General features: G+C 47.2%; 1 protein-coding gene across 1 annotated transcript in view; it reads left to right on the top strand.

Moving 5' to 3' along the window:
- TYR (tyrosinase) overlaps positions 1–22,628 on the top strand; it is a 71,376-nt gene extending 48,748 nt beyond the window's left edge. The window contains exons 4-5 of the mRNA XM_015421974.1: positions 13,966–14,147; positions 22,408–22,628. Coding sequence (XP_015277460.1) covers positions 13,966–14,147; positions 22,408–22,628 — 403 coding nt within the window. The remainder of the gene's footprint in view (positions 1–13,965; positions 14,148–22,407) is intronic.
- Positions 22,629–26,218: the final 3,590 nt, after the last annotated feature.

The raw sequence follows: 26,218 nt of genomic DNA on the forward strand, positions 1-26,218 counted from the left end.
TCCGTCCGGCCCTGGCGCCTTTCCCAACTTCGATTCTTCAATCGCCTTCGTCACTTCTTCTTTTTGAATTCGACCATTTAATAAATCCTTAAATTCACTGCTTATTTTAGATAGTGGACTTTCTTCCAGATATGTTCTAATCTTCTCAAGATCAGTTCTAGTTGCTTGGAATAATTTGGCATAATACTTGAAGAAACTTCTCTTTATACCATTAGGGTCAACGAATTCCTTTCCATCTTCTATAATTTTGGTTATCATTCTTCTTTCTTTTCTAGTTTTAAGTTGCCAAGCTAAATATTTTCCCGGTCTATTTGCCCCTTCGAAAGATTTTTGCTGTAACTTCTTTAAATTCCAATAGAGTTCATGGTTCAAAGTTTCATTCAGTTGCTCTCTTAGCAACTGCAATTCTTTGATGATTTTCTTTTTCCCAGGTTTCTTTTTTAATTCTTTTTCTTTTTGGGCTATTTTTTCCAACACTTCTGCTTGTTTTTGAAATTTTTCCTTTTTTTGCTTCACATTTTGCGAGATGAGGATTCCTCTCATCACGGCTTTGTAGGCATCCCACACAACCTGTATCGGGGTCTCTTTGTTTAAATTTTCTTTAAAAAATTGTTTTGTTTCTTCCTTTAGCAATTCTACTACAGCTTTTTTATCCAACAAATCTTCATTTATTCTCCAAAGGAAGGATTTGTTCCTTTCTATAGAGCTCCACACAACAGGGTTGTGGTCTGAATTACATCTGGGCAAAATTTCAATTTTATGTGTTTTCATTGACAATTCTTCTGACATCCAAATCATATCAATTCTGGAAAAAGAACAATGTCTATTGGAATAAAATGTAAAGTCTTTCTGTGTCGGGTTCCATTTCCGCCAAACATCTTCTAATTTTTCCTGTTTGACTATTTCAAAAAAGTTCCTTGGCAATTTTCCACTATTTTCGTTGCCTTTTTGTGGTTTTCTGTCCAAGCGGTCTATAGTTCCATTAAAGTCTCCAGCCATAATGACTTGGTCATAAGTTTGTTTTTGTAGGTGCTCATTTAAGTCCTTAAAAAATTTCTCCTTTGCTCCATTGGGTGCATATAAATTGATCACCAGTGTCTTTTTTTGTTGGATCATAACTTCCACACCCACATATCTCCCTTCCAAGTCGTTAAAAATTTCTTTAGGTTGCAAGTGATTTTTCACATATGTCACCACTCCTTTCTTCTTGTTTAGGGCCGAAGAACAAAATTCCAATCCTAATTTAACATTTTTTAAATATTTAACATCTTGTTTTCTGATATGAGTTTCTTGCAAGCATATCACATTACAATTTTGTTTTTGTATCCAATAATTGATTCTTTTCCTCTTGTTTGGTGAATTTAATCCATTCACATTCCATGACAACAATTTGTAATCCATTATGCGTTTTAATTTAAAGTTCTCCAAAGTCATCTAAATTGTCCGCTTTGAATTTGTAAAAATCCGTCACCGATCTGATCAGAATCCTCCCTCCTTTGTATGTGAAGGATAAACCTTGCGGAATTTCCCATCTATATCTGATGTTCAACGCCTTCAGTTTGTCAGCCAAAGGTTTATACCTTTTTCTGTCCTGAAGTATTGCTCTTGGGAGCTCTCTCATGACCATAATTTTGTTTCCTTCCATTTCAAACGGGACGGTGAATTGTTTCTTAAAGATGTCTTCTGTTGTTGTTCTTGTCACAAATTGTACAATTACATCTCGTGGTAAATTTTTCTTTTCCGCAATTCTGGAGTTCACTCTATAAATTAAATCAAAGTCTGATTCCATTGATCCTTCATCTTCGCCCAAGAATAGAGTTATCGCCTTCATCATCTCCTCTCTTATATTTTCATTTTCTTTCTCTTTGATACCTCTAAATCTCAGATGAGTTTGCATCCTTCTGAACTCCATCATTGTTTCAGATCTTCTAAGTTGTTGAGTCAAAGAATCCTGTTTCTCCTCCATTTGTTGCATCTTCTCTTCCGTTTCTGTAGTTTTGGTTGCATTATCCTGTATTTCTTTTTTGACTCCTTCTATCTCTTGCTTGATTGAAGTTATTTCTGAAGTAACCAATTCCTTTATTGCTGTTATGTTTTTCTCTTGGACTTCCTCAAGTTGTTTCAAATGGATCTGAGTTTGCTTTGCCATTTGTGCCTCCAGTTGTTTTTCCATCTGTTCTTCCAGTTGTTTAACAATCTGAGCTCCCATTCTTTTTTCAATCTGCTCCCCCATGGCTTGTATCGCATCCATCATCCTTTTCTCCATCGCTTCCATGGCAGTCTGCATCTCTTTCCTCTCCTTCTCCCTCTCTTTTGACATTTTGGGGGTTGATGTAGAGCTTGTCCTTGATCTCACAACTGGTTTAATGTCAGGGTCTGAGTCAGCTCTTTTCTTTCCCCTTCTGGTCTCCGTTTTGGCGATTTTCACTGCAGTGCTCAAATTCACAGACAAACAGTCTCTTCTAGAAGATAACCTGCAGGTCAGCCAGTTCCATCTGTTTTCGCTTTTACAGACCCTCTGATAAACGTTTAAACAGCAAATTAAATTGAAGTCCTCCTCAAAATGTCGGGCGCAACTTCTCTATGGTAATCCGGTATAGAGTAGGTCAGTTTGCCATTTCTGCAGGTCCCGTCTGCTCGCATGTACTCACATCCGGTCCTGCGCCTTATAGAGTCCGAGTTACTTCCTGTTAATTACAGCCCGTCCAGGGTTTCCTCTTCCTCTTCAACCCACTCGGCACTCTTTTGTGGTTACACTGACCTATTCTTCCCGCGATGTATTTTGTCAGTTTCTATTTCGCAGCTGTGCGCACATCTCGATCCTTACCACATGAATGTTAAACAATATATTTTTTTGCAGTTTTGTAGCCTTCAATCAACTATTTTCTTTTCCGGAATCAAGTTTCTGGGAATGTTTATTCTATATCCGCTCAACCGCTTGTTTCAAATTGCATCTTATCTTAGTTCAGGTATGCGGTACGTTTATTGTTATCTAGCGCGATCAGAACGGGTTTCGCATTGCTTCTTTTCACTCACTGTTGTTGCCCCTTCATCAAGAGGTCGGCTGTTGAAGGATTTATGCCGGTAATCCGGCTCGATCAGCTGCTGGAGAGTTGCTTGGCATTTGCCTTCTTTGTGGGAGGAGATCAAAGCCTGTTTCAGCTTCTTCCGAAGCTAAATCACGCCAACCTCACACTCCCTCTTAGGCTCGGCTGCCTGCTTGTCCCCCCCCCCTCGCTGGGGAGCGATGCGTTGGGCTAGAAACTGCCCAAACTGTCAAAAGCAGCTGTCGCTCACTTCACACGATCGTGAAGTGCGTTAGTCCTCCATCTTAGCTCGACCGGAAGCCATAAATCCATCAATCTTGTCGATGGCAACATTAAGCAGAAATTCTTTCTCCTGATTCACATCATATTGTACTAGCCGCCATAGCAGGTAGAAGAGGCTTGTCAAGGAGAAATCATAAACTTCTGCCTAAGATGATGATTCTTACGTATGCGTACTATGGTACTATGGTAACCTAAGTTTGTGCTTTAGCTGGTAGCAGTTAAGACCAATGCAAATTGAATGTCCAATTGTATTAGAGCATGATTTTATTTCTAGGACTTGGGATTTCATAGAATCATAGAGCTGGAAGAATCCTCCAGGGTCATCTAGTCCAACCCACTGCACAAGGCAGGAAATGCACAAATACCTCCATCTCCACACCCCCAGTAATCCTTGTTCCATGCCCAGAAGATGGCAAAAGGCCTACAGGATCCCCAGCCAGACTATCCTGGAGAAAAATTGCTTCCTGACCCCAAAGTGGTGATCAGCATTTCCCTGGGCATGTAAGAAAGGGCTACAAGAAGTAAGCACTGAGACAACAACCCTTCCTGCCCTCTCTCTCATGATCTGCCTCAGTTCACACAATCAGCATTGTTGTCAGATGGCCATCTAGCCTCTGCTTGAAAACCTCCAAAGAAGAACATAAGAACATAAGAGACACCAATGTTGGATCAGGCCAAAGGCCCATCCAGTCCAACACTCTGTGTCACACAGTGGCAAGAAATACCAGGTGCCATCAGGAGGTCCACCAGTGGGGCCAGGACATTAGAAGCCATCCCACTGTTGACCCCCCCCAAGCACCAAGAATACAGAGCATCACTTGCCCCAGAGCCCCTATCTATACCTTGTGGCTAACAGCCACTGATGGACCTCTGCTCCATATGCCTATCTAATTCCCTTTTGAAGCCGTCCATGCTTGTAGCACCCACCACTTCCTGTGGCAGTGAATTCCATGTGTTAATCACTCTTTGGGTGAAGAAGTACTTCCTTTTATCCGTTCTAACCCGACCGCTCTGCAGTTTCATGGAGTGCCCACGAGTTCTTGTATTGTGAGAAAGGGAGAAAAGTACCTCTTTCTCTACCTGCTCTTTCCCATGCATAATCTTATAAACCTCAATCATGTCACCCCTCAGTCATCGTTTCTCCAAGCTAAAGAGCCCTAAGCGCCTTAACCGTTCCTCATAGGGAAAGTGTTCCAACCCTTTTATCATTCGAGTTGCCCTTTTCTGCACTTTTTCCAAAGCTATAATATCCTTTTTAAGGTGTGGTGCCCAGAACTGCACACAGTATTCCAAATGAGGTCTCACCATTGATTTATATAGGGGCATTATGATACTGGCTGATCTGTTTTCAATACCCTTCCTAATAATCCCCAGCATAGCATTGGCCTTCTTTATTGCAGTCACACACTGTCTAGACATTTTCAGTGAGTTATCTACTACAACTCCAAGATCTCTCTGCCAGTTCAGACCCCATCAACGTGTATTTATATTTAGGATTTTTGGCTCCAATGTGCATCACCTTGCACTTGGCCACATTGAACCCCATTTGCCATGTTGACGCCCACTCGCCCATCCTTGACAGATCCCTTTGGAGTGCCTCACAATCCTCACTGGTTTTCACCAGAAGGAGAGCCCACCACTTCCTGAGGAAGCCTGTTCCACTAAAGAACCGCCCTGTCAGGATGGTTCTTCCTAACGTTTAGCAGAAAACTCTTCTGATTTAATTTCAACCCATTGGTTCTGGTCCAACCTTCTGGGGCAACAGAAAACAACTCCACACCATCCTCTATAGGGCAGCCCTTCAACTAGTACTTGAAGACGGTTATCATATCACCTCTCAGTCGTCTCCTCTCCAGGCTAAACGTACCCAGCTCCTTCAGCCTTTCCTCATAGGACTTGGTCTCCAGACCCCTCACCATCTTCGTTGCTCTCCTCTGGAGACGTTCCAGCTTGTCTGTATCCTTCTTCAATTGTGGTGCCCCAAACTGAACACAATACTCTAGGTGAGGTCTAACCAGAGCAGAGTCGAGCGATACCGTCACTTTGCGTGATCTGGACACTATATTTCTGCAGATACGGCCCAAAATCTTACCAGTATGCAATATGGGAAATTCTGTTAGCACATACCAGTGGTTCAGTTAGTCCAGTATCCTCTCTTCACTCAGAAACAGTGTTCCCTCTAAGCTGAGTGTGAGCTAGCTCACAGTCTTTTAGCCTCCGGCTCACACATTTTTGTCTCAGCTCAGGAAGGATGGCTCCAGAGCCAACTGATTTATGCAGTAGCCAAATTGCTCACTCACAACTTTAATGCCAACAGCTCACAAAGTAAAATTTTTGCTCACAAGACTCCACAGCTTAGAGTGAGCATTGCTCAGAAGTGATGTCAAAACATCATGACACTTCTCCCTCCCAGGCCCCACCCCCAAACAACTCCCAGGGCAGATGGGCACAGGCCTGGTATCCGTGGAGGGGGTCCAGGCAAAATGACCTCCAATGTCCTCTTGAATGTGCACAGGCATAGACTCTTCCTCTCTCCTAGGTGAAGGAGCGGACAATCCTCTGTATTTCTTCAAGCTCCACCAATGTTATGACATTGACAGGAACCTCTGGGGGCAGGGAATCACTTACAAGCAATGGCGTGTGACTTCCTGTGCTTCTCTAAGTCCCATCGGCCAGTGGTCAGACTCAGCAGTGGGACCTCTTATGACCTGGTAGCTTGTCAATCGTGCCAATCCCTGACATTGGCCCAATAAGTAACCCGTGACTGCAGTTTCCGAGTAGGAGATGGAGAGATACACCAAAAAGCACACCGAAACGGTTACATTTTCGGAATAATAGCAATATTTGCAGAAAGTGAGTGTAGGCAGTGCTGTAGAGCACTGACATGGGAAGGGCGGGCATATGTTGCCATTCTAGGACTAAACACCCCCTACTTCTGGGGCTCCCGAGCCAATCAGGTTAAGGGAACAGAGGCCTACCACCTCGTTTCACCCTTCTGCAAGGTGATCCGTTTTGAGCTGGATTATTGATTAATATTCATGCAGCAATTTGGGATTTCAAAGGCTTGGCATGCATGGCAAATATTATTATTGGTATTACCTTTATAGTTTGGTATTCACGCTGCGAGACTCAAGCTGGTTCCCAGCCCTCGCCTCCCTCTCCAATGACGAAATTTGCTCCAAATGATATGCTACGGAGTGGCATGAAATACAGCTCCAATCCACGGTAGTCCTAACAGACAAAGGCAGGTCAGGAGGCAAGCCATTAGCTCCGGCCTGACGCCTACACTTACAGTAAATCTGTAACATTCTCTCGGTCGCGTGAAATGTTTGTCAGCTCGGGGCTCAGATCGGTCTGTACTTCGCTGGCTGAGGATGAAGTTGTTTGCAGTCCTTCAAAGGGCAGACTAATTAGGTTAAAAAATAGAACCACAACGAGCCCCAATTGAACTCTAGGCCCCATATGAAGAAATATCGCCCGATCCAGAGGTGACCGCTATCCTCCTCAAGAGGTGGAGATGTCACATAGAACCACAGAATCATGGAGTTGGAAGGGGCCATACAGGCCATGTAGTCCATCACCCAGCTCAACACAGGACCAGCCTAGAGCATCCCTGACAAGGGTTTGTCCAGACACTGCTTAAAGACTGCCAGGGAGAGGGAGCTCACCACCTCCTGAGGCAGCTGATTCCACTGCTGCACAACTCTGACTGTCAAAAAGTTTTCCCTAATATCCAACCAGTACCTTCCCACCCTTAATTGAAACCCATTATCGCGAGTCCTCTCCTCTGCTGCCGACAGGAACAGCTCCCTGCCCTCCTCTAAGTGGCAGCCCTTCCGATACTTCTAGAGAGCAATCCTGTCCTACCTCAACCTCCTCTTCTCCACACTGAACATTCCCAAGTCCCTCAGCCTTTCCTCATTGGGCTTGTTTCAGGTGGCACTACCAAGAAACGAACAGAAAACAAAGTCCATGTGCCAGGCAGTAGGTGATGAGAAAGACCTCTGCCTGAGACCCTGGAGAGCTGCTGCCAGTCTGAATAGACAATACTGAATAAAGTCCATGTGCCCATGTATATCTTCATGCCCCCAATTTTTTAGGGACATGCCGTGGTGAAAAATGCCATCAAGTCTCAGCCCATAGGGTTTTCAAGGCAGGAGATGAACAGAGGTGGTTTGCCATTGCCTGCTTCTGCATAGTAACCCTGGACTTTTTTGGTGGTCTCCCATCCAAGTACCAACCAGTGCTGACCCTGCGTAGCTTCCAAGATCTGACAAAATTGGGCCAGGCTGGGCCATTAAGTTCAGAGCGTAAGAACACATTCATTCAGTAAAAACTGCTATTTTTATTTTTGTCCGGAATACTTTCCTTACCTAACCCTAAGTCTAACACTAACCTAACCCTAACCAACCCTAAGATAACCCTAACTCTAACCCCAAAACTAACCCTAACCCAAAACTAACCCTAACCAACCCTAACCCTAACCAACCCCAACCCTAAACTAAACCTAATCCTAAACTAACCCTAACCCTAACCAACCCTAACCCTACGTTAACCCTAACCCTAGGCTAACCCTAACCTAAAACTAACCCTAACCAATCCCAACCCTAAGCTAAACCTAACCCTAAAACTAACCCTAACCCTAAGTTAACCTTAACTCTAACCCTAACTCTAGGCTAACCCTAACAGTAAAACTAACCCTAACTCTATGCTAACCCTAACCTAACCCTAACCAACCCTAGCCCTAAAACTAACCCTAACCCTAAAACTAACCCTAACCCTAAGCTAACCCTAACACTAACCTTACTTTCCTTGAATAGCCCTTGAAGTGCTGTATTATTTCACAAGATAAAGAACACTTTTTTTTCAGCTGGAAAGTTTACCTTTTAAAAACTTTTTAAAAACAAAAGTGCTAATTCTTTCAGTGGAAGTTTTTATATTTTAGGAGGAAACTGTGGTTCAGTGGGAGAGCATCTACGAGGCATGCAGAAGGTCCGAGGTTCAATCCCTGGCATCTCCTGTTTAAAGGACCATCTGGGAGGTGATGTGAAAGAGCTCTGCCTGAGACCCTGGAGAGCTGCTGCCAGTTTGAGTAGACAATACTGACCTTGATGGACCCAGGGTCTGATTCAGTATAAGGCAGTTTCATGTGTTCGTGTGCTACTAAACCAAAGCACCTGATTTTCAGAAAGCTTCTTGGGTGGGGCGAATCTGTTCTCATTGCTTATTTATTGCAAACGGCTGTCTCTCCCGACAAAGACACTTCTCCTGCTTGGTTTCTCTGTGGAACTAACTTTTCCCTCAGTGGCTGCTGGTAGAAGGAAACCCTTTCCAGGCCTCTGTGAGGAACTCATTGGGGCCTGTCCTGACTAGGGTTGCCAGCTCCAGGTTGGGAAATTCCGGAATATTCTGTGTCTAAGGAAGCCAGTCTAAGGGGGCCAGAGTTTGGGGAGGGGAGAGGCCTCAGATGAACAAAATGCCATAGAGCCCACTATCCACAGCAGTTATTTTCTGGGGGGGGGGGGGGATCTGTTGTCTGGGGTTCAGTTGGGGCTACCCTAGGCATAGCAATTAGTGCTTCAGAGCAGGGTCTGCCAGGCAGAGATCAGTTCCCCTATGGCATTATACCCTGCTGAGTTCTTCCCCCTCCCCAAATGCTGCCCTCCACAGGATCCACCCCCCAACTCTCCAGGTATTTCCCTACTCAGAGCTGGCAACCCTACTTTCCCCTCAGTGCTTGTTGCTAGGCTTGGTTCTGTCAGTAAAAGGCCCTTTCCATGCCTATTTTGGTCTTTGGGAGAAAACTCATTGGTGCCAGTCCTGACTAGGGTTGCCAGCTCCAGGTAGGGAAATTCCTGGAAATTTTATGGTAAAGTCTATGATGCCTGATGATCAGTTCCCCTGGAGAAAATGGTGGACTCTGTGTCTTTATACCCTGCTGAGATGGCCCTCCTATGACAGCCAATGTGACGTAGCAGTCAGGGCTTCAGAGCATGGTAGAGGCTGCAGGTGTGTGTGTGGGAGACGGAAAGCTGAAGAGTGAGAGGCAGTTAAGGGCTGGGAAGGAGATGGAGTTGCCAAATCCAGGTTGGGAAATTCCTGAAGTCTTGAGGGGTGGAGGCTGGAGACGGTGGTGTTTGAGGGGTGGGACCTCAGACAGGTACAATGCCATAGACGCCACCCTCCAAACTAGTCATTTCCTCCTGGGGAACCATTGTTGCCAATCTGGGAAACCATTGTTGCCAATCTCCAGGTGAGGGGTGGAGATCACTCAAAATTACAACTTCTCTTCAGGTAGCAGAGATCAGTTCCTCTGGAGAAAATGGTAGACTCTGTGTCATTATGCTGAGGTTGCCACAGCAAATTGACGCTGAGTGCCCAAGGCCAGGGCAATCTCCCAGATCCTCTTTCTAGAGCTTATTGTATTTATTTCCACAATGGGCCTTATTCCTAGTAATATAATAAAAGATTAAAATTCAAATCCATGCATAAATCACAAGATGGTGATAGCACAGTTAAAGTGTTCTCAGAAAGTTTTGACCCTTGTATGTGTGCTCATATACACTGATTTTTAGCAAGTGGCAAACATTCCTACCACTCAGTGCATAAAAAGTACCTGTGAGTGGCTCAGGTGACTAGAATAGGTGGGTAGGGCACATCCATTCATTTACTTTGACTATAGCCCTGTCTATAAGTTGAAGGGTTTTCTGTCATTCACCGCAGGATTTGACACAAAATGGCCACTTCTCTGAGTCCAGAGTCTGACTACACAAAACATTTTTGAGTTCTATGGATGGAACTCTCAAAGATATTTAAAAACTCACATACTAAGGGATGGGGGCCCTATTCAGTTTCAGCCCATGGCAGGGGTGGCTTTTAGCTTTTCCCCACTCTGTTCTATGAATCAAATATCGCCTTGTCCCTTAGAATAAAAATCAGTGAGGGCATCTCAAAATGGCAGCCTTTGCCCATTTCAGTTTTTCTAGACTTTGGGTATTTATGGCATACATTTCCAAATCGGGGGGGGGGGGGGTCCACATTGAATTTGGTTGCAATTTCTGTTAGGTAATTCTGCCAAATAAGTGGCCTCACAGCATCCAGGGAGTCTCGGCTTTCATTTTATGTTTTAATAAGCAAATTACTGTCCATTCTGGCTGGTATTGTAAACCTGAAAATAGACAATATCTAGTGAAACTTCAGAAGCCTGACCTTTGAGAAATTCCACAGGGCCAGTCACTGAGTGGAATCTGCATGATCTTCTTCGTGGTCATCTGTGCAGTCACACCACGCACCCGTCCTTCCCCACTGCTGTCGCTTCAGTACTTTTCTCTGGTTATTGACATGACAGCGGTCAGAAGGAACTGGCAGGATGTCCGTGTCCCTCCTCCTTGGGCATGCGCAGTGGGGTTCCCGCGCATGCCTGGGAGGGAGGCGCGAAAATCCTGTTGTGAGCTTTGCATACCACTGATTCGGATCAGCGCGGGCGCATAATCCCATGGGTGTGACTGCACAGATGACCACGAAGAAGATAATCAGTTATGAGTAAGCAACCTGTTTTTCAGAGACAGAATACACCCGAGTACTTTCTGATAAAAAAACAACTAGGATGGCCATTATTATAATTCCCTGCTGTGAATTTGACAGGGACACCTGGCTTACCTCTGTCGAAAACACCACACTGCTCTAGATGGGCATCTTGCAGATCTAACAAGGTCTGAGTGGTCAAAGCATGGGCCTTGTTCTAGCAAGCGCTTGGCCTGTCCTTGCAGATTACATAAGCAGAATATGGTGGTGTCAAGTTATAACTGACTTATGGCTTCATAGAGTTTTCAGGGCAAGAGATGAACAGAGGTGGTTTGCCACTGCCTTTCTCTATGTAGGAACCCTGGACTTTCTTGGTGGTCTCCCATCCAAGTACTAACCAGCATTGATCTTGCTTAACTTCCAAGATCTGATGAGACTGTGAAACATATAGCTTGCGGAAAGGTTATTCGCCTCGTTTGGTATAGTGGTGTAGCCAGTTTGGTGTAGTGGTTAGAAACGTGGACTCTAATCTGGGAGAACCGGGTTTGATTCCCCACGCCTCCACATGCAGCTGCAGGTGTGACCTTGGGCCAGTCACAAGTTCTTTCAAAGCTGTTCTCTCAAAGGCAGTTCTCGAGAGAGCTTTCTCATCCCCACCTCCCTCACAGGGTGTCTGTGGTGGGGAGGGGTAGGGGAAGGGATTGTAAACCACTCTGAGACTCCTTCAGATAGTGAAAGGCGGGGTATAAATCCAATGTCTTCCCTTCTCTCTTGTTGCAAAAGTTCATTTTTAAAAGAAAAGGTTCAGACTGCAAACTTTCCCCCAAACTTGGTGAACATACTGATAAATTATTATGAGTGCCACCCCTTGGTCTGCTAATCTCTGAGCCGGTGCTCTTTGGCTCATGTGATGTTAGACTGTGTAAGGTCTTTCACCCTGATTACGTCCCAGGTAATTACGGAGCAGGCGACTGGGCGCCCTTCCGCCGCTGCGGAAATGATTCATGCTTTTATTTCGAAAAGGTTAGCCTTGCCTGGCTTAGATTCCGAAGAGCAAAGTCTGGATGGACTTCTCTTTTTCTCACCGTGTGAGCAGAGGAGGAGCCAGCACTGCAAAACCCCAATTCAGGTGAATTCTGCATTTGACTGCCCCAGTGAGGACAAAGCGTTCCACCCTCGGGCTACTAATGGCACCGTCCATAAACTTTCATAAAGTGGAAACTGCAGGATGACATCCATTCCGTGCAGGGGGGTTTTTTTGTAGAAAAAGCCCAGCAGGAACTCATTAGCATAATAGGCCACACCCCTGACACCCAGCTCATTAGCATATTAGGCCACACGCCATGTTACCACACTCACCTTTTGCTTCTTATTCTGTTTACCTTGTTTGTTGTCAAAACCCTGGGCTTTTTTTGGAGCAGGAACTTCTTTGCATGTTAGACCACACACCCCTAATGAAGCCAATCCTAATGAGTTTCTGCTGTTAGGTGTGGCCTATTATGCTTACACTGGCTATTGACCCTCTCCCAAACCCAAGGTATTGTTTTTGTCCTTCAAAGCCCTTACATGGCTTGGGGCCAGGGTATCTGAAGGACTGTCTGTTGGAAGTTCCAGATGCGATGTCCCTGTCTCAGACCTCCAGCCTGAGTGGCAAGAGAGGCTAGATAGCTAGATAGGCACACTGACCTTTCTTCCTGTATCTACTCTTCTGCCACTGTCCTCTTTGATATGCAGATTGTGATCTCAGGGACCAGTTTCTCTTTCCTGCCCCCCCCCCTCTCTCTCTCTCTCTCTTTCTGAATGAAGACTTGCTCTCTACCTGCATGCACCAAGAGAGGGGACATGCAGTCCAATGCTCCCTCCAAGTTGTGGAGTCTTATGAGCAGAAATTCTACTTTGTGAGCATTAAAGCTGTGAGTGAGCGATTTGGCTACTGCATAAATTAGTTTGCCCTGGAGGCATCCTTCTTGAGCTAAGACAAAAATGTGTAAGCTGGAGGCTAAAAAACTGTGAGCTAGCTCACACCAAATCAGCTTAGAGGGAACACTGATGCAGTCCTCTCTTGGCCCCATGAGGCAGATGGGCCTCTCACCATCTGCCTCCATCCTTTAGCTTGTAAGTTAGTAATCTATCATGTTTCTACCCTTTCCTATCCAAAGTGCACTTCTCGAATAAAGAGAGAAGTATTCCTCTTCCGAACTTGCAATGTGGCTCTGTGTAGCTCTGTAAGCTGCATATGCATGAGAAGGCCAGCGTACAGCTGAATGGAGCCCTGGTCTTTCCACTTCTGTTTTCTAGTCTTTGGGTGTGCAAACTGTACTGCACTGGGCGTTGTTTTCAAAGCGAGAACATTAGAAGAGCCCTGCTGGATCAGACTAGTGGTCTGTCAGTTCCAGCATCCTGGTTCACGCACTTGCCAACCAGTTGCCACAGAGGATCAATAAGCAGGGCAGAGAGGCCAAGACCTTCCTCTGATGTTGCAGGATGCTGAAACATTCCTCCAGATTAGTGGCTCTTTCAGAGCGGGGCATCCAGGGAAGTGTGAGGAAAAGAACCACATGGGCAATTTGTTGCCAGCAATAAGAGCTCCGACATCATGTGGAAGTCACCTTACAGGTTCTGGAGAGCCTTTTTGATCAGAAGACACAGCAAGATATAGGATATGATAGGGGCTTATCAGATGCCCACCCGCAGCGGTCAAACCCCCCCACTCCATCCTCCACACTTTCTCAATGGAATGTAGGCAGAAAAACGGGGGGAATGACCTCTTGGCATCTGTGATGCTCTAGGAATGCTTCCAAATCTCTATGGTCTTTCCCATAGGGATTGGGGGAATTCCTGGAGTATTGCAGGTGCCATGACATCACTCCCAAAGAAGAGCTATCAGAGTGTCAGCAGGACTCCCACTCCCAGGTGTCCTCCACTTAAATGCTCCTAGTCGTATGCCATTTCAAAACCTATTTTGTCAACACACAGCCTCAAATGAAGCCAACCACCCTACAAGAGGGAAAAAACCTCCTTGAGAGAACTGGGCCAGCTGCATTTCTCCTCTTCGCAAAAAAGTCCCTTACCTATTTGCCACGATTGCTAACACGAATGCCTCTTTCTACAGCATCTTTGAACAGTGGCTCAGAAGACACCGACCCGACCGTGAGGTTTACCCTGCAGCCAACGCCCCCATCGGACACAACCGGGAATCCTACATGGTCCCCTTCATTCCTCTCTCAAGGAACATAGAATTCTTCATTTTGTCGCAAGACCTGGGATACGATTATGAATATCTAGCAAACCCAGGTAATGCACTGGACACCCTGAGGGTGCGTTCAGACGGTGTGCTGAGACCGGTTTAAACTGGTCCGGTTCTGACACGATTATCTTTAATCTGGATAATTGTGATCACACTTACCACCGGAAGTGGCTTGATACCGAAGGAGCAATCAAACAGCCGAAAAATGCGGCTTTAAACGGGAGAACTGAGAAAACACCACTTGGGATCTGGTAACAAAAGACTCTGGGTTAAAGGGGGGTTTTGAGCCGGAAACCAATGGCTGGGGATGGGAGGCAGATGTCGACTCTGTGATCATGCATATAAAATCCGTTGTTGAACAGTCACGACACCAGATCAAATGGCGCGTCTGAACGCACCCTATATGTGTCAGATCTGTGTCTAGGCTCCCATTATAAGCACAGAAGCCATGTTTTGAGACAGCTGTGTGGAATCTTAGAAGGAACAGTGCAGAGAAAGTCCAAAACTGCCTGGAGGGGATAAATTCACCGTTTTGTCTCATGCAAAACAAAGCTGCTCCCATGAAGGCCTGAGAGATAGAATCCAACTCTCCAGGACACTGAAGTTCCATGACTCTTGCTGCAATCCTAAGCAGAGTTTGCATCTTAGAAGGGTGTAAATCTGGTGGTGGAAAGCACCAGGAAGTTGCAGCAGATTTATGGTGACTCTGTGGGGTTTTCGAGGCAAGAGACAAGCAGAGATGCTTTGCCATTGTCTGCCTCTGTGTAGCAAACCAAGTCTTCCTTGGTGGTCTCCCATCCAAGTACTAACCAGGGCCAACCCCTCTTAGCTTTCAGAATCTGATGATATTGGGCTAGCCTGGGCCATCCAAGCCAGGGCTCTGTCAAGAACTACATTTTCACTAGGGGTGTGCATTCAGCTAAATGCGAGCCAAAGAATACCCAAAATATACCTTATCGGTATTTTGGGGGTATTGGTTCAGCTGGATATAGATTTTGGATATTGTTCGTGTATCTGAAATGGGCAAGCCCCCCAAAATCCCAAAAATATAAGGGATTTTCAGGACCGCTGGATAGACAAAATTAAAGGTTGGTTGCCTTTAAATGCCTTTTTTCCTCCATTGAAATCAATGGAGGATGGGGGCACCTTCTTCAGGGGCCCATAGAATCGGACCCTTTAGTCCAATCTTTTTTAAACTTTGGGGGGTTGAGGAGAGGCATCAGCAGCTATGCTGTAAATCTGGTGTCTCTACCTCAAAAAACAGCCCCACCATTGAGCCGCAGATACCCCCAGTCAATTCTCCATAGGGTATAATGGAGCCGAAAAAAATTCGGGTTTCCTGAATATTTTGTAGGGAGGGGAATACCATAGCATTATTCAATACTAGGAAGATGGCCCGTTGCGGAGACAAATGCAACGAGCTCTAGCTGGGCCGCCATCTGGCAGCCCGCCTCTCGGGAGAAGAAGGGGCGGTGGTGGCCTCGTCCGTGGGGCACAGCGATGGGTAGAGCATAGGCACTCTGCCGGTGGCTGTGTCCCAGCTCCTGTTGCTAGGGTCAGAGAGGAGGAGGGTCTTGGCATGGCGGTGGGCCCGCATCAGGGAGGCCTCTCGGTGTGGTGGCGGCACGGTGCAGTGCAGAGCAGTGTCAGAGCCGCCTCAGCTGGGGCGGACAATGACAACAAGGCTGCCAGGAGAGGGGCGGCCTCTTGCTGCAGCAGTCGCCGCCCTGCCCCCACCTTGACTGTGGCATTTTGGAACATATGTGGGCTCTTGCGCCTCTTCTCCACCTCTCCCAGTGGGCCTGCTCACCCTCCGTCCACCAGAGCGCCCATCCCCTTGGCTGGCTCAAAGCACAGTGAGGCAGAGACACTGCCAGCCGGCTCAGCACCTCTGTGGGTGGGACAGAGGCAAGGGAGCTAGCCAATGCAGCCAGGGAATCCTTCAGACTGGCAGGTGCGAGAGCGAAAGGCTGCGGGAGCGTGTGCAGGAGGGACACCAAAACTCTTTTATAATAAGGAGAGATACCTGAACCAAAAAAAGACCGGGGGGGGGGGGTTTCCCACACCCATAATTATCACCCTGGAGAGCCTTTTGCTGCGCAGAACAATATCTACTGGTAGTCCTCAGAAAGCCCCCTAAGAAAGGCCCTGACTGTTGGTCCGTCTAGTTCAGCAGAGAGCCAGTGTGGTGTAGCGGTTAGAGTGCTGGACTAGAATGTGGGAGACCTGGATTCGAAGCCCTGCTCTGCCATGGAAGCTTGCTGGGTGTCCTTGGGCCAGTCACACACCCTCAGTCTCACCGACCTCAGAAGGGATAAAATAGGGAATGGAAGAATGTTAAGCTGCTCCGGGTCTCCTTAGGGGAGGAAGGCGGGGTATAACTGAAGTAAATAAACAAACAGTAGCGTTTTTGTAGGGAGGGGAATTTCGTTTTCCCAAAATCCACTATTTGCGGTTGATTCCTCTTGTTCTCTGTATTTTTCCCTTTTAAAAGGAAGGTTTCTCTTTTCATTTTTCTGATTTCTGCTTGAAGAAAGATCAAGGCGCCCTCTTGTAACTTCAATTCTTGCTGTTGTTTCACTTTACAAATAACGTGGTGATGCTCTAGTAGGAAGATGAGAAGGTCTGGGGAGACGTTGCCTGCCTCTGAGCAAGGGCCGGGTGAAATCCTGCAGAACCTCCTTTTCTGCCCCTCCTCTCTTTAAACTCCCCCCCCTTTTTTGCCAAAAATGGAATTGATTCAAAGCAGACTCCAAATTCCTAACAGGTGGAGAGGGGGCAGATTACTGGATTTCAGGGAGAAACTGGGTAAAGAAGAATGAAGACCCTTTTAACCTATTTAATTAATTCATTTGTACCCTTTCTTTCTCCCCAAGTGACTTACATTGTTCTGCTTTCCTCCATTTTATCCTCACAACAACCCTGTAATGTAGTCTAGGCTGATAGAGGGTGACTGGCCCAGGGTCACCTAGCGAGTTTCTGTGGCATGAGTAGGGATTCGAACCTGGGTCTCTCAGATACTAGTTTAATGCTCCTAACCACTACACCACACTGGCTCTCTCTTTTTCTTAGCACTGCTGCAAGTAGCATCTGCTCTGACTGGAACTGATCCCCAGGTCTCAGCTGAGAAAGGTCTTTCCTGCCCCAGCTTTCAGCTAGAGGTACCAGAGAGTGAACACAGGACCCTCCTGTCTACAAATGTTCTCCATCCCTGAACTATGTCCCCTTTGAGGTCTGATTTTGCTTTCGGTCAGTTATTTCCCAAAAGCCACAAGCGAGATGCGAGAGCGGCACGTCGCCCCGGTTTTCGGTTCTCGCTACGAAATCTCATCGCCATTTGTTTGCATTCGGCTGCAAATGCAGCTCTGAGCCGGGAGGCCAGAAATCACCCACCAACGGCAAGCAGAAGCATTTCCAGCGCATTTTAACACTGAAATAGCTTTTGCCACACAGGCAATCTGCCAGAAAGATCCTTTAGCCTTTGGGGCGATGGTGCCCCGTGGAAACATTTTGTCTTCTGGCTCAAGGGTGCGAGAGACCTGGGCTGACCTTGGCAAGTTGGCCCCAAAGAGAATCCCGCCTCTCCCATTCCGTTCTTCAGCTAAATGCCGCTTGCCTGGGCCTGGATTCAGCACTGTGCTGGAAGACCCTTGTCACGGCTGGTGATTTTGTTTGCACCTGCGTTGGCCGTAGCTGAGCAGCTGCCGCCTTCGACTTTGAAGGCTGAAAGCAGAAATCACGGGGCTTCACGAGACGCCATGGCAAAGGGACGTTTCGTGAGAGTTCTGCGCAAGGAGGACCCATTTGATTGATCAGAAGCCCGATTGCTGCCATTTGCAGAATTTATGTATTCTGATTTAAATACTTGTACTCAAAGCAGCGTACAGCATCCTCCTCTTCTCCTCCATTTTACCCTCACAACAATCCCGTGAGGTAAATGAGGCTGAGAGAGTCTGACTGGCCCAAGATCAGTTTGGTGTGGTGGTTAGGAGCACGCACTCTAACCTGGGAGAAGTGGGTTTGATTCCCCACGCCTCCACTTGCAGCTGCTGGTGTGACCTTGGGTCAGTCATAAGTTCTCTCAGAGCTGTTCTCTCAGGAGCAGTCCTCGAAAGAGCTCTCTCAGCCCCACCTGCCTCACAGGCAGTGTTCCCTCTAAGCTGAGTTAACGTGAGCTAACTCACAGTTTTTTAGCCTCCGCCTCACACATTTTTGCCTTCGCTCAGGAAGGATGGCTCTGGAGAAAGCTAATTTATGCAGTAGCCAAATCGCCCGCTCACAACTTTAATGCCAGTAGCTCACAAAGTAGAATTTTTGCTCACAAGACTCCACGGCTTAGAGGGAGCATTGCTCACAGGGTGTCTGTTGTGGGGAGGGGAAGGGAAAAGAGATTGTAAACTGCTCTGAGACTCCTTCAGGTAGTGAAGTTGTTGTTGTTGTTCAGTCGCACAGTCGAGTCCGACTCTTCGCGACCCCATGGACCAGCTCCTGCCAGGCCCTCCTGTGAAGGGCGGGGTATAAATCCAATCTCCTGCTCCTCCTCCTCTTCTTCTTTTTCTTCTTCTCCTCCTTCAGCACAAGTGTGGATTCCAATCTAGGTCTCCCACATCCTGTCTGTCACTTTAACCACTGCACCTCACTGGCTCTCTTTACGCATGAGGATTCCTCCAGAAATTGTCAGGACTCGAACAACTAACAAGGCTACCCATCTTGAGGAATCTCTCAGCTCACCCAACTCTGAAATAGAAGATCTCTGTATTCCTCCAGTGCTTCCTTGGCTTGGCCTTGCCCTACAAAGCTGCCTTATATCAAGTCACTACTCTGACTGGCAGCTGGATCTCCAAGTTATCGGGCAGAGAAAGGTCCTTCCCAATACCTGCTGCCTTCGATTCTTACATCATTCCTGGCATGGGGGGGGGATACTTGCCCTTTTGATGCATGATGCTGATGGATGACTGGTTGGCTTTAAAGAAGATTGACAGTTAGGGTTGCCAGCTCCCGACTAAGAAATACCAGGAGATTTGGGGAGTGGAGCCTGAGGACAGCGGGGGTTGGGGAGGGGAAGGGGCTTCTATGGGGTATAGTTTCATAGAGTCCACCTTCCGAAGTGGCCATTTTCTCTGTCTAATCTGTGTCACCTGGAGACCAGTTGTAATCCCAGGAGATCTCCAGATACCACCTGGAGGTTGGCAGCCCTATGGACAGTACATGGGAAATATCCTGTTGTTGTTGGTGGGGCAACAGGTGTTTAGTTTCCTAAAATGTGGGGCCAGGGACAACAAGACTGAAAACATCTGATTGCAAGATAAAAAGGATTAAATTTAGCCAGGGGAATTTTCTCAGGCTACAGGGGAGAGGGAACTAATTAAAACGCACGGGGAGGGGGAAAGTCCCCTTCAAGCAGAAAACACCGTGTAGGTTATGACTACCGTTCTCAGCACCGACTTAATTAACAGCAGAAAACAGCAGATTGTTCTTTTTAAAAAAAGTAATTAATGTTTCCCACCTCCAAGTCTTTTGAAGCCGGTGACTATCAGTTGGGGAGCTCAGAAGAGATTGAGAGGATCTGTTGGGAAAGCGTCTCAGATGACTGCAGATGCAGATACTTAATGGGAGGTGGAAATGGCAGGAAAGAAGTCGCGGGATGTGATCGTGCCTGAGGAATAAATCCTTTTGTGTGTAGTTAGGGTGCTTTCAAGGGGCCACGGTGGCTTAGAGGTTAAGATGCTGAGCTGCAGACTGGAAGGTCTGTAAATTCAGCAGTTCGAGACCTGAGTGCCGCATGACGGAGTGAGCTCCTGTCTCTGGCCCCAGCTCCTGCCAACCTAGCAGTTCAAAAGCAAGAAATTGCAAGTCGATAAATGAGTACCGCTTTGGTGGGAAGGTGACAGCGTTCTGTGCGCCTTGGCATTTAGTCATGCCGGCCACATGACCATGGAAATGTCTTCGGACAGTGCTGGCTCTTTGGCTTGGAAACAGAGATGAGCACTGCCCCCTAGAGTTGGATTCAACTAGCTTTCAAGCAAGGGAAACCTTTACCTTTAACTTAGGATGCTTTCACGTGCACCAAATAATGCACTTTCAGTCTACTTTCCATGCACTTTAGTGATCTTTGGCAAGTGCATGTTGCCATTTCACACCGTAAGATCCAGCGGCAAAGTGCATTGCAAGTGGACTGAAAGTAATGGCACTTTTAGCCATTGTGCTGGTATTCACCCCATCCTCTTCTAAATTCTGCCTGCTGTCTCCTTCTGAGAGACGAGAAATAGGGGTCTTCAGAAAGTCTCCTTCTCCCTTTGGTTGTTTCAAAGTGATGTTTAGAAATGTTTCAGCTTAGAAAAAGGATTACGAATGGCAAAGGGAATCAGAAAGATGTTCTAGTGGTTTACAAAATTATGACATGGAGAAAGTGGTTAGGGAACATAAGGACATAAGGAGAACCCTGCTGGATCAGACCAATAGTCCATCTAGTCCAGCATCCTGTCTCACACAGTGGCCAACCAGTTCCTCTGGAGGGCCAACAACAGGGCATGGAGGCTGAGGCCTTCCCCTGATAAGAACATAAGAAGGGCCCTGCTGAATCAGACCAGTGGTCCACCTAGTCCAGCATCCTGTCTCACACAGGGGCCAAACAGTTCCTCTGGAGGGCCAACAACAGGACATGGAGGCCGAGACCTTCCCCTGATAAGAACATAAGAAGGGCCTGCTGAATCAGACCAGTGGTCCACCTAGTCCAGCATCCTGTCTCACACAGGGGCCAAACAGTTCCTCTGGAGGGCCAACAACAGGACATGGAGGCCGAGACCTTCCCCTGATAAGAACATAAGAAGGGCCTGCTGAATCAGACCAGTGAGGGTCCATCTAGTCCAGCATCCTGTCTCACACAGTGGCCAAACAGTTCCTCTGGATGGCCAACAACAGTGCATAGAGGCAAAAGCCTTCCCATGACAAGAACATAAGAAAAGCCCTGCTGGATCAGACCAGTGGTCCATCTAGTCCAGCGTCCTGTCTCACACAGTGGCCAACCATTTCCTCTGGAGGGCCAACAAGAGTGCATAGAGGCAGAGGCCTTCCCCTGATAAGAATATCAGAAGAGCCCTGCTGGATCAGACCAATAGTCCATCTAGTCCAGCATCCTGTCTCCCACAGTAGCCAACCAGTTCCCCTGGAGGGCCAGTGTACAGGGTACAGAGACCAAGTTCTTCCCCTGGTATTGCCTCCTAGCTCTGGATTTCAGAGGTTGACTGTCCCTGAACATGGGCATTCCCTCCAGTCACCGTAGCTAGTAGCCACTGATAGACCCCTCCACCCTCCCCAAATGTTGGTGACATCTCACAAAGTTGATGAGCAGTAGACTGAAGGAAACGCTTCTTCACATAATCCACAATGCACTTGTGGAACAACTTGCCCTGTGATGTAGTGATGGCTTCTAGCTTAGACAGCTTTTAAAAGGCATGCGACAAACTCAGGGAGGAGGGGTCCATCAATGGCTTCTAGTCACAACAGCTGAATGGACATCCAGTGTGTGCATCTGAATGCTGGAGGGCGAAAAAATTGGCAGATTTGGGCCACTATGACTCTCCTTGCAAGCCTTCCAGGGCATCTGATTGGCCACTGCGGGAAACAGGGAATTGCATGCTTTGTTTGATTCAGCAGGACCTCCTGTTCGCATGACGTAAAGCTATAGGAGATAGCATGAAACTCACCTGGATGTAAGACATGAACACAAGGAGCTGCCTTATCCTTTACCAGACCTTTGGTCCATCAAGGTCAGTATTGTCTGCTCAGACTGGCAGCAGCTCTCCAGGGTCTCAGGCAGAAGAGGTCTTTCACGTCACCTACCACCTGTTTATTTTAATGGGAGATGCCAGGGATTGAATCGGGGACCTTCTGCATGTCAAGGAGAGGCTCTACCACTGAGCTACAGCCCCTTCCCAACTGTCTTAGTAAGAGTGCTTGCATCATGGCGGCCTCGCATTCTCTGAACTCCAGACAAAGAGTCCATTTGCAAATGGGCACTTCAGCCTTGACGCATGGCCCCACTGGTGGACCTCCTGATGGCACCTGGTATTTTTGGCCACCGTGACAGAGTGTTGGGCTAGATGGGCCATTGGCCTGATCCAACGTTGGCTTCTCTTTTGTTCTTATGAGTCTGAAGCACTTCGTGAGGTTGAAAAAACACCAATCATTGCTGGAACAAGGTCTCTCTGTTCCCACATCGCTGGTCAGTGTTCCAGCATGCCTGCTGTTACCTGTTCCTTGATGTTAACGTGAGGGCACTTCCTCCCTTTTGCTCTTTGTTTGCAGATGACCCTTTCCAGACTTTGTTCGTGCCTTATTGGGAGCAAGCCCGACAGATCTGGCCCTGGTTGTTAGGAGCGGCCGTGTTAGGTGGCCTCCTCACTGCACTGATCGCTGGATGTGTTGTGCTGGGATGTCGGAAGAAGAAGATGATTTTGGAGGAGACCCAGCCTCTGCTCATGGAGAGTGATGATTATCAGCACGTGTCCTACCAGTCACACTTATAACCGCTGCCCGAGGCTCAGCCTTAATCCATCGGTACTTCTAAGGTGCTAATTGGAGTTCAGGTACATTTAAGGCAGGCTAGATGCCCCTCAACAAACAGTCGCCATTCTATTGTGCCCACAATGGCTGTGTTTGACCGGCTGGTCAATGGCTGTTTCTCACTCATTCCATTTGCGCTTATGAACAGCGTCACCAGGATGATACCTGAAGGTTTTGGCTGTAGCTTTGAAATTGAGCAGAAGGCACAACTGCTGCAGGTTCTTCTGCCTGTTCCTTTTCTGGGTGGCAAAGATTGTGGTTTGAGGTAGGGAAGGAACGGGCAGGTATGGGGGAACTCATAGGGGAGCAGACTAGGGAAGGGAGGGGGGAAGAAATTCCCAGGTAATTGGTCAAGATGAGCAAAGGCCCCCATGCGTGTCCCAAAACTGCTTACTTTTTTTGGTAAGCTTTCCAGACGGTCCCTTGAAAATGCTTGACCTGCATTTTGGAGCGTTTGAAGGATGCTCACAAAATATGTTCATGCATGCACACACACCAACAGAGGTGCTCGTTGTTCTCACTGGGAGTTCCCTCACACCTTCCAGGTCCTTCCCACTCCAAGAGATAAAAATAAGGGCAAGGCTGATGGTTCAAGTAAAGGGAAAATGTCTGTTTTGTTACTCAGTTAAAAATTCCCTCCACGTTTCACTAACAGGCTTTTTTTGGGGGAATCTAAGAATATTATACAAATACAACACTGAGTTCCCATCTATATATCTAATTCCCAACAGTCCCCTATGTGCAGATACTTATTTCCACAGATAGGGGGTATACTTACCCCAAGCAAGTTTTTCTGCAAACTTGGGTGACCCCATAGGTTTGCAGAAAAATCTGAAAACTTAAAAAAGGAAGAAGACGACCTCCTGCATTACATGCAATTGTTTTTAATTATGTACACAGTGATATCAGCATGTACCTCACAGACATTTACAGGTTAAAATGAAAATCGGCAGGTCTCTGACTGCAAGGCACTTACAATTCAGCAATAGATAAGAAGGCAAAGAGCTAGTGGCTAAGGAGAGAGACAATGGTGAGTGTACAACAGCTGTACTTACAAGCCAGGGAGGGAAACAGAAGTGGCAGCTATATAATATGTGACAAGCATTAACTGTGCTTCAGGTTCTTTTCTGGGACATAGACTCAAACATAGAACTTGTGGGGGAATTTTCCTGTGAATGTCTCACGGGTTCCTGCTTGTAGTTATATAACGATGGTTATTTAGATAAATTATAAAAATTAAAAAATCTAAAAAATCAAATTGTTCATTGCAATCAAGTAAATGCAAAACCATTTAAGTATCCCCTGGTGGAACGCGTAGGGAATTTTTAGCTGAGTGGTAAAATATATGTTAGGAGCTGCGGTGGCTCAAGTGGTTAAGACGCTGAACTGCAGGCTGTGGAAGGTCAGTAGTTCAGCAGTTCGAAACCCGAGTGTGCAGCATGACGGAGTGAGCTCCCGTCTCTAGTTCCAGCTCCTGCCAACCTAGCAGTTCGAAAGCAAGAAATTGCAAGTAGATAAATAGGTACCACTTCAGTGGGAAGGTAACAGCATTCCGTGCACCTTGGTGTTTAGTCATGCCGGCCACATGACCACGGAAACGTCTTTGGACAGCGCTGGCTCTTAGGCTGAAACGGAGATGAGCACCGCAACCCTGGAGTCGAACTCGACTGGCTTTCGAGCAAGGGAACCTTTACCTTTTTAAAATATATGTATTTTTTTCTTAGTTGCACCATTGGCCTTAGCCTTATTTTTTACCTCTCAGTGACCATTGCAGCCCTTTATTTTCTCCTTCCTTCCCTCCCTCTCCAAGCCACAGGCTTTACAAAGGGAGGGGGAACAACCTGTTGCAGAGACGGGGGGGGGGGGCTTTTCTGCATATGTTATTTCATTGTTTGTGTGCCAGTATTGCATTTCTTTCTTTTCTTCACGTGCTTTGGTCCCTCTAGTGGTCATTTCGATATTGCACTGCTGTATCAGTCATTTATTCCCAAGCACTTCAAAAGTGCCCGGAAATAAACCGGAAATACAGTGATGAAATAGTCAAGTGACCACCAGAGGGAGCAAAACACAAGCCGAAAAGGGGGGGAATGATGCAGAATGGGCCCTCAAGTGAGGACAATAAGAACTGCAGAGAAGCCCCGGCTCTTGAAACAGAGGATAAACCCGTATTTCTTGCAAATGACTCCCTTTCGGTGTTGATGGGAGTCATACATTTAGCAGCCTCCTGAATTAACCTGAAAGACTGACAGTGCCTTCCTAAGCGGAGTGACACACCTTCTAAGTCCACTGATTTTTATGAACTTGGAAGACTTCAACTCCGCTTAGGATCACACTGTGAGGAACCTACCACCCCCATCGAGCACTTGCAGTCCAAGACTTCCTGAGCATGCCCCAGTAGCAGCTACGAACCGGCTGCCTACAAAATAGTGAATTGCACAGACAGGGGTACCAACCTCCAGGTGGGGCCTGGAGTTCCCCTGGAATTCTGGATGATCTCCGGGCTACAGAGGTCTGTTCCCCTGGAGAAAACAGCAGCATCGGAGAGTGGACTGTACAGCATCACATCCCCCGCTCAGTCCTCTTGCCTCCCCACATCCCACCCTCTCCAGGTAACACCTCCAAATCTCCAAGGATTTCCCAAGCCACAGTTGGCCATGCTACATCCGGATGCAAAGATACCAGGCACTCGTCTCCAGAGGTCTTCACAATTGCAAGAAGGGAAAAGTCCAGTTTTCATATACAATGGGGTGGATCCAACCAGGGGTCATTTCCTGAGGGAGCACACAGGAGCGGAGCTCAGGTAGTAAGGAGCTCAGGGGGCGGGCACATGCAACAAGCCCCGCCCCCTGCTCCTAGCAGCCCTCAGTTGGGCCACGAGGAGCAAGAAGCAGCCAGGTAAGTTGCAGAGCCCCCCCCCATCCTGCCTTCAGGTACAAGCTCTCCCTCCACTGTGAGGACAGATCTGCACATCCCCCCCCCCCAATAGCTAGTAATCTAAAACAGTCCAGTGGCACCTTTAAGACCAAGTTTTATTCAGGCACGAGCCGGTGATGTCAGGGGGTGTGGCATATGCAAATGAGTTGTGCTAGTGAGTTATGCTAATGAGCTCCTGCACCTCTTTTTCTACGAAATGACCCCTGGATCCAACTATCCTCTGTGGAGCCTTTCTCTGACGTCTGGCGCTTCCTCCAACTTAAAGGGCTCTTCCTCCGAGCGTGAGAAGGGCTCCTTCGACTGGAGGAAGCAAACTTGTGCCACAAGGAAAGGCTGGGCATAAACCTATTAACCTACAGACATACTTGGCCCGTTCTGCGTCTCGCATTTGCTCCGCTGTTCTACAATCCCCCTCTGCATTGCATGGCCACTCTCACTTAGTTTGATCTCTCAGTTTTATGGTTCTGTCTGCATAGATTTATGGCCGTTTTACGGCCATTCAGGGGTGACTCTGCAGTCAGTACGCCCTTGGCCCCGGGATATTTGAATGTGGTTCTGAGCCACGTCTTTTCCTGTTCCAATGTGGGTTTGGTAAAACGACGGAGTGAATGCTAGATGC

Source organism: Gekko japonicus, unplaced genomic scaffold, assembly GCF_001447785.1.
Source record: "Gekko japonicus isolate JY-2015 unplaced genomic scaffold, Gekko_japonicus_V1.1 scaffold900, whole genome shotgun sequence".
Taxonomy (NCBI): Eukaryota; Metazoa; Chordata; class Lepidosauria; order Squamata; family Gekkonidae; genus Gekko; species Gekko japonicus.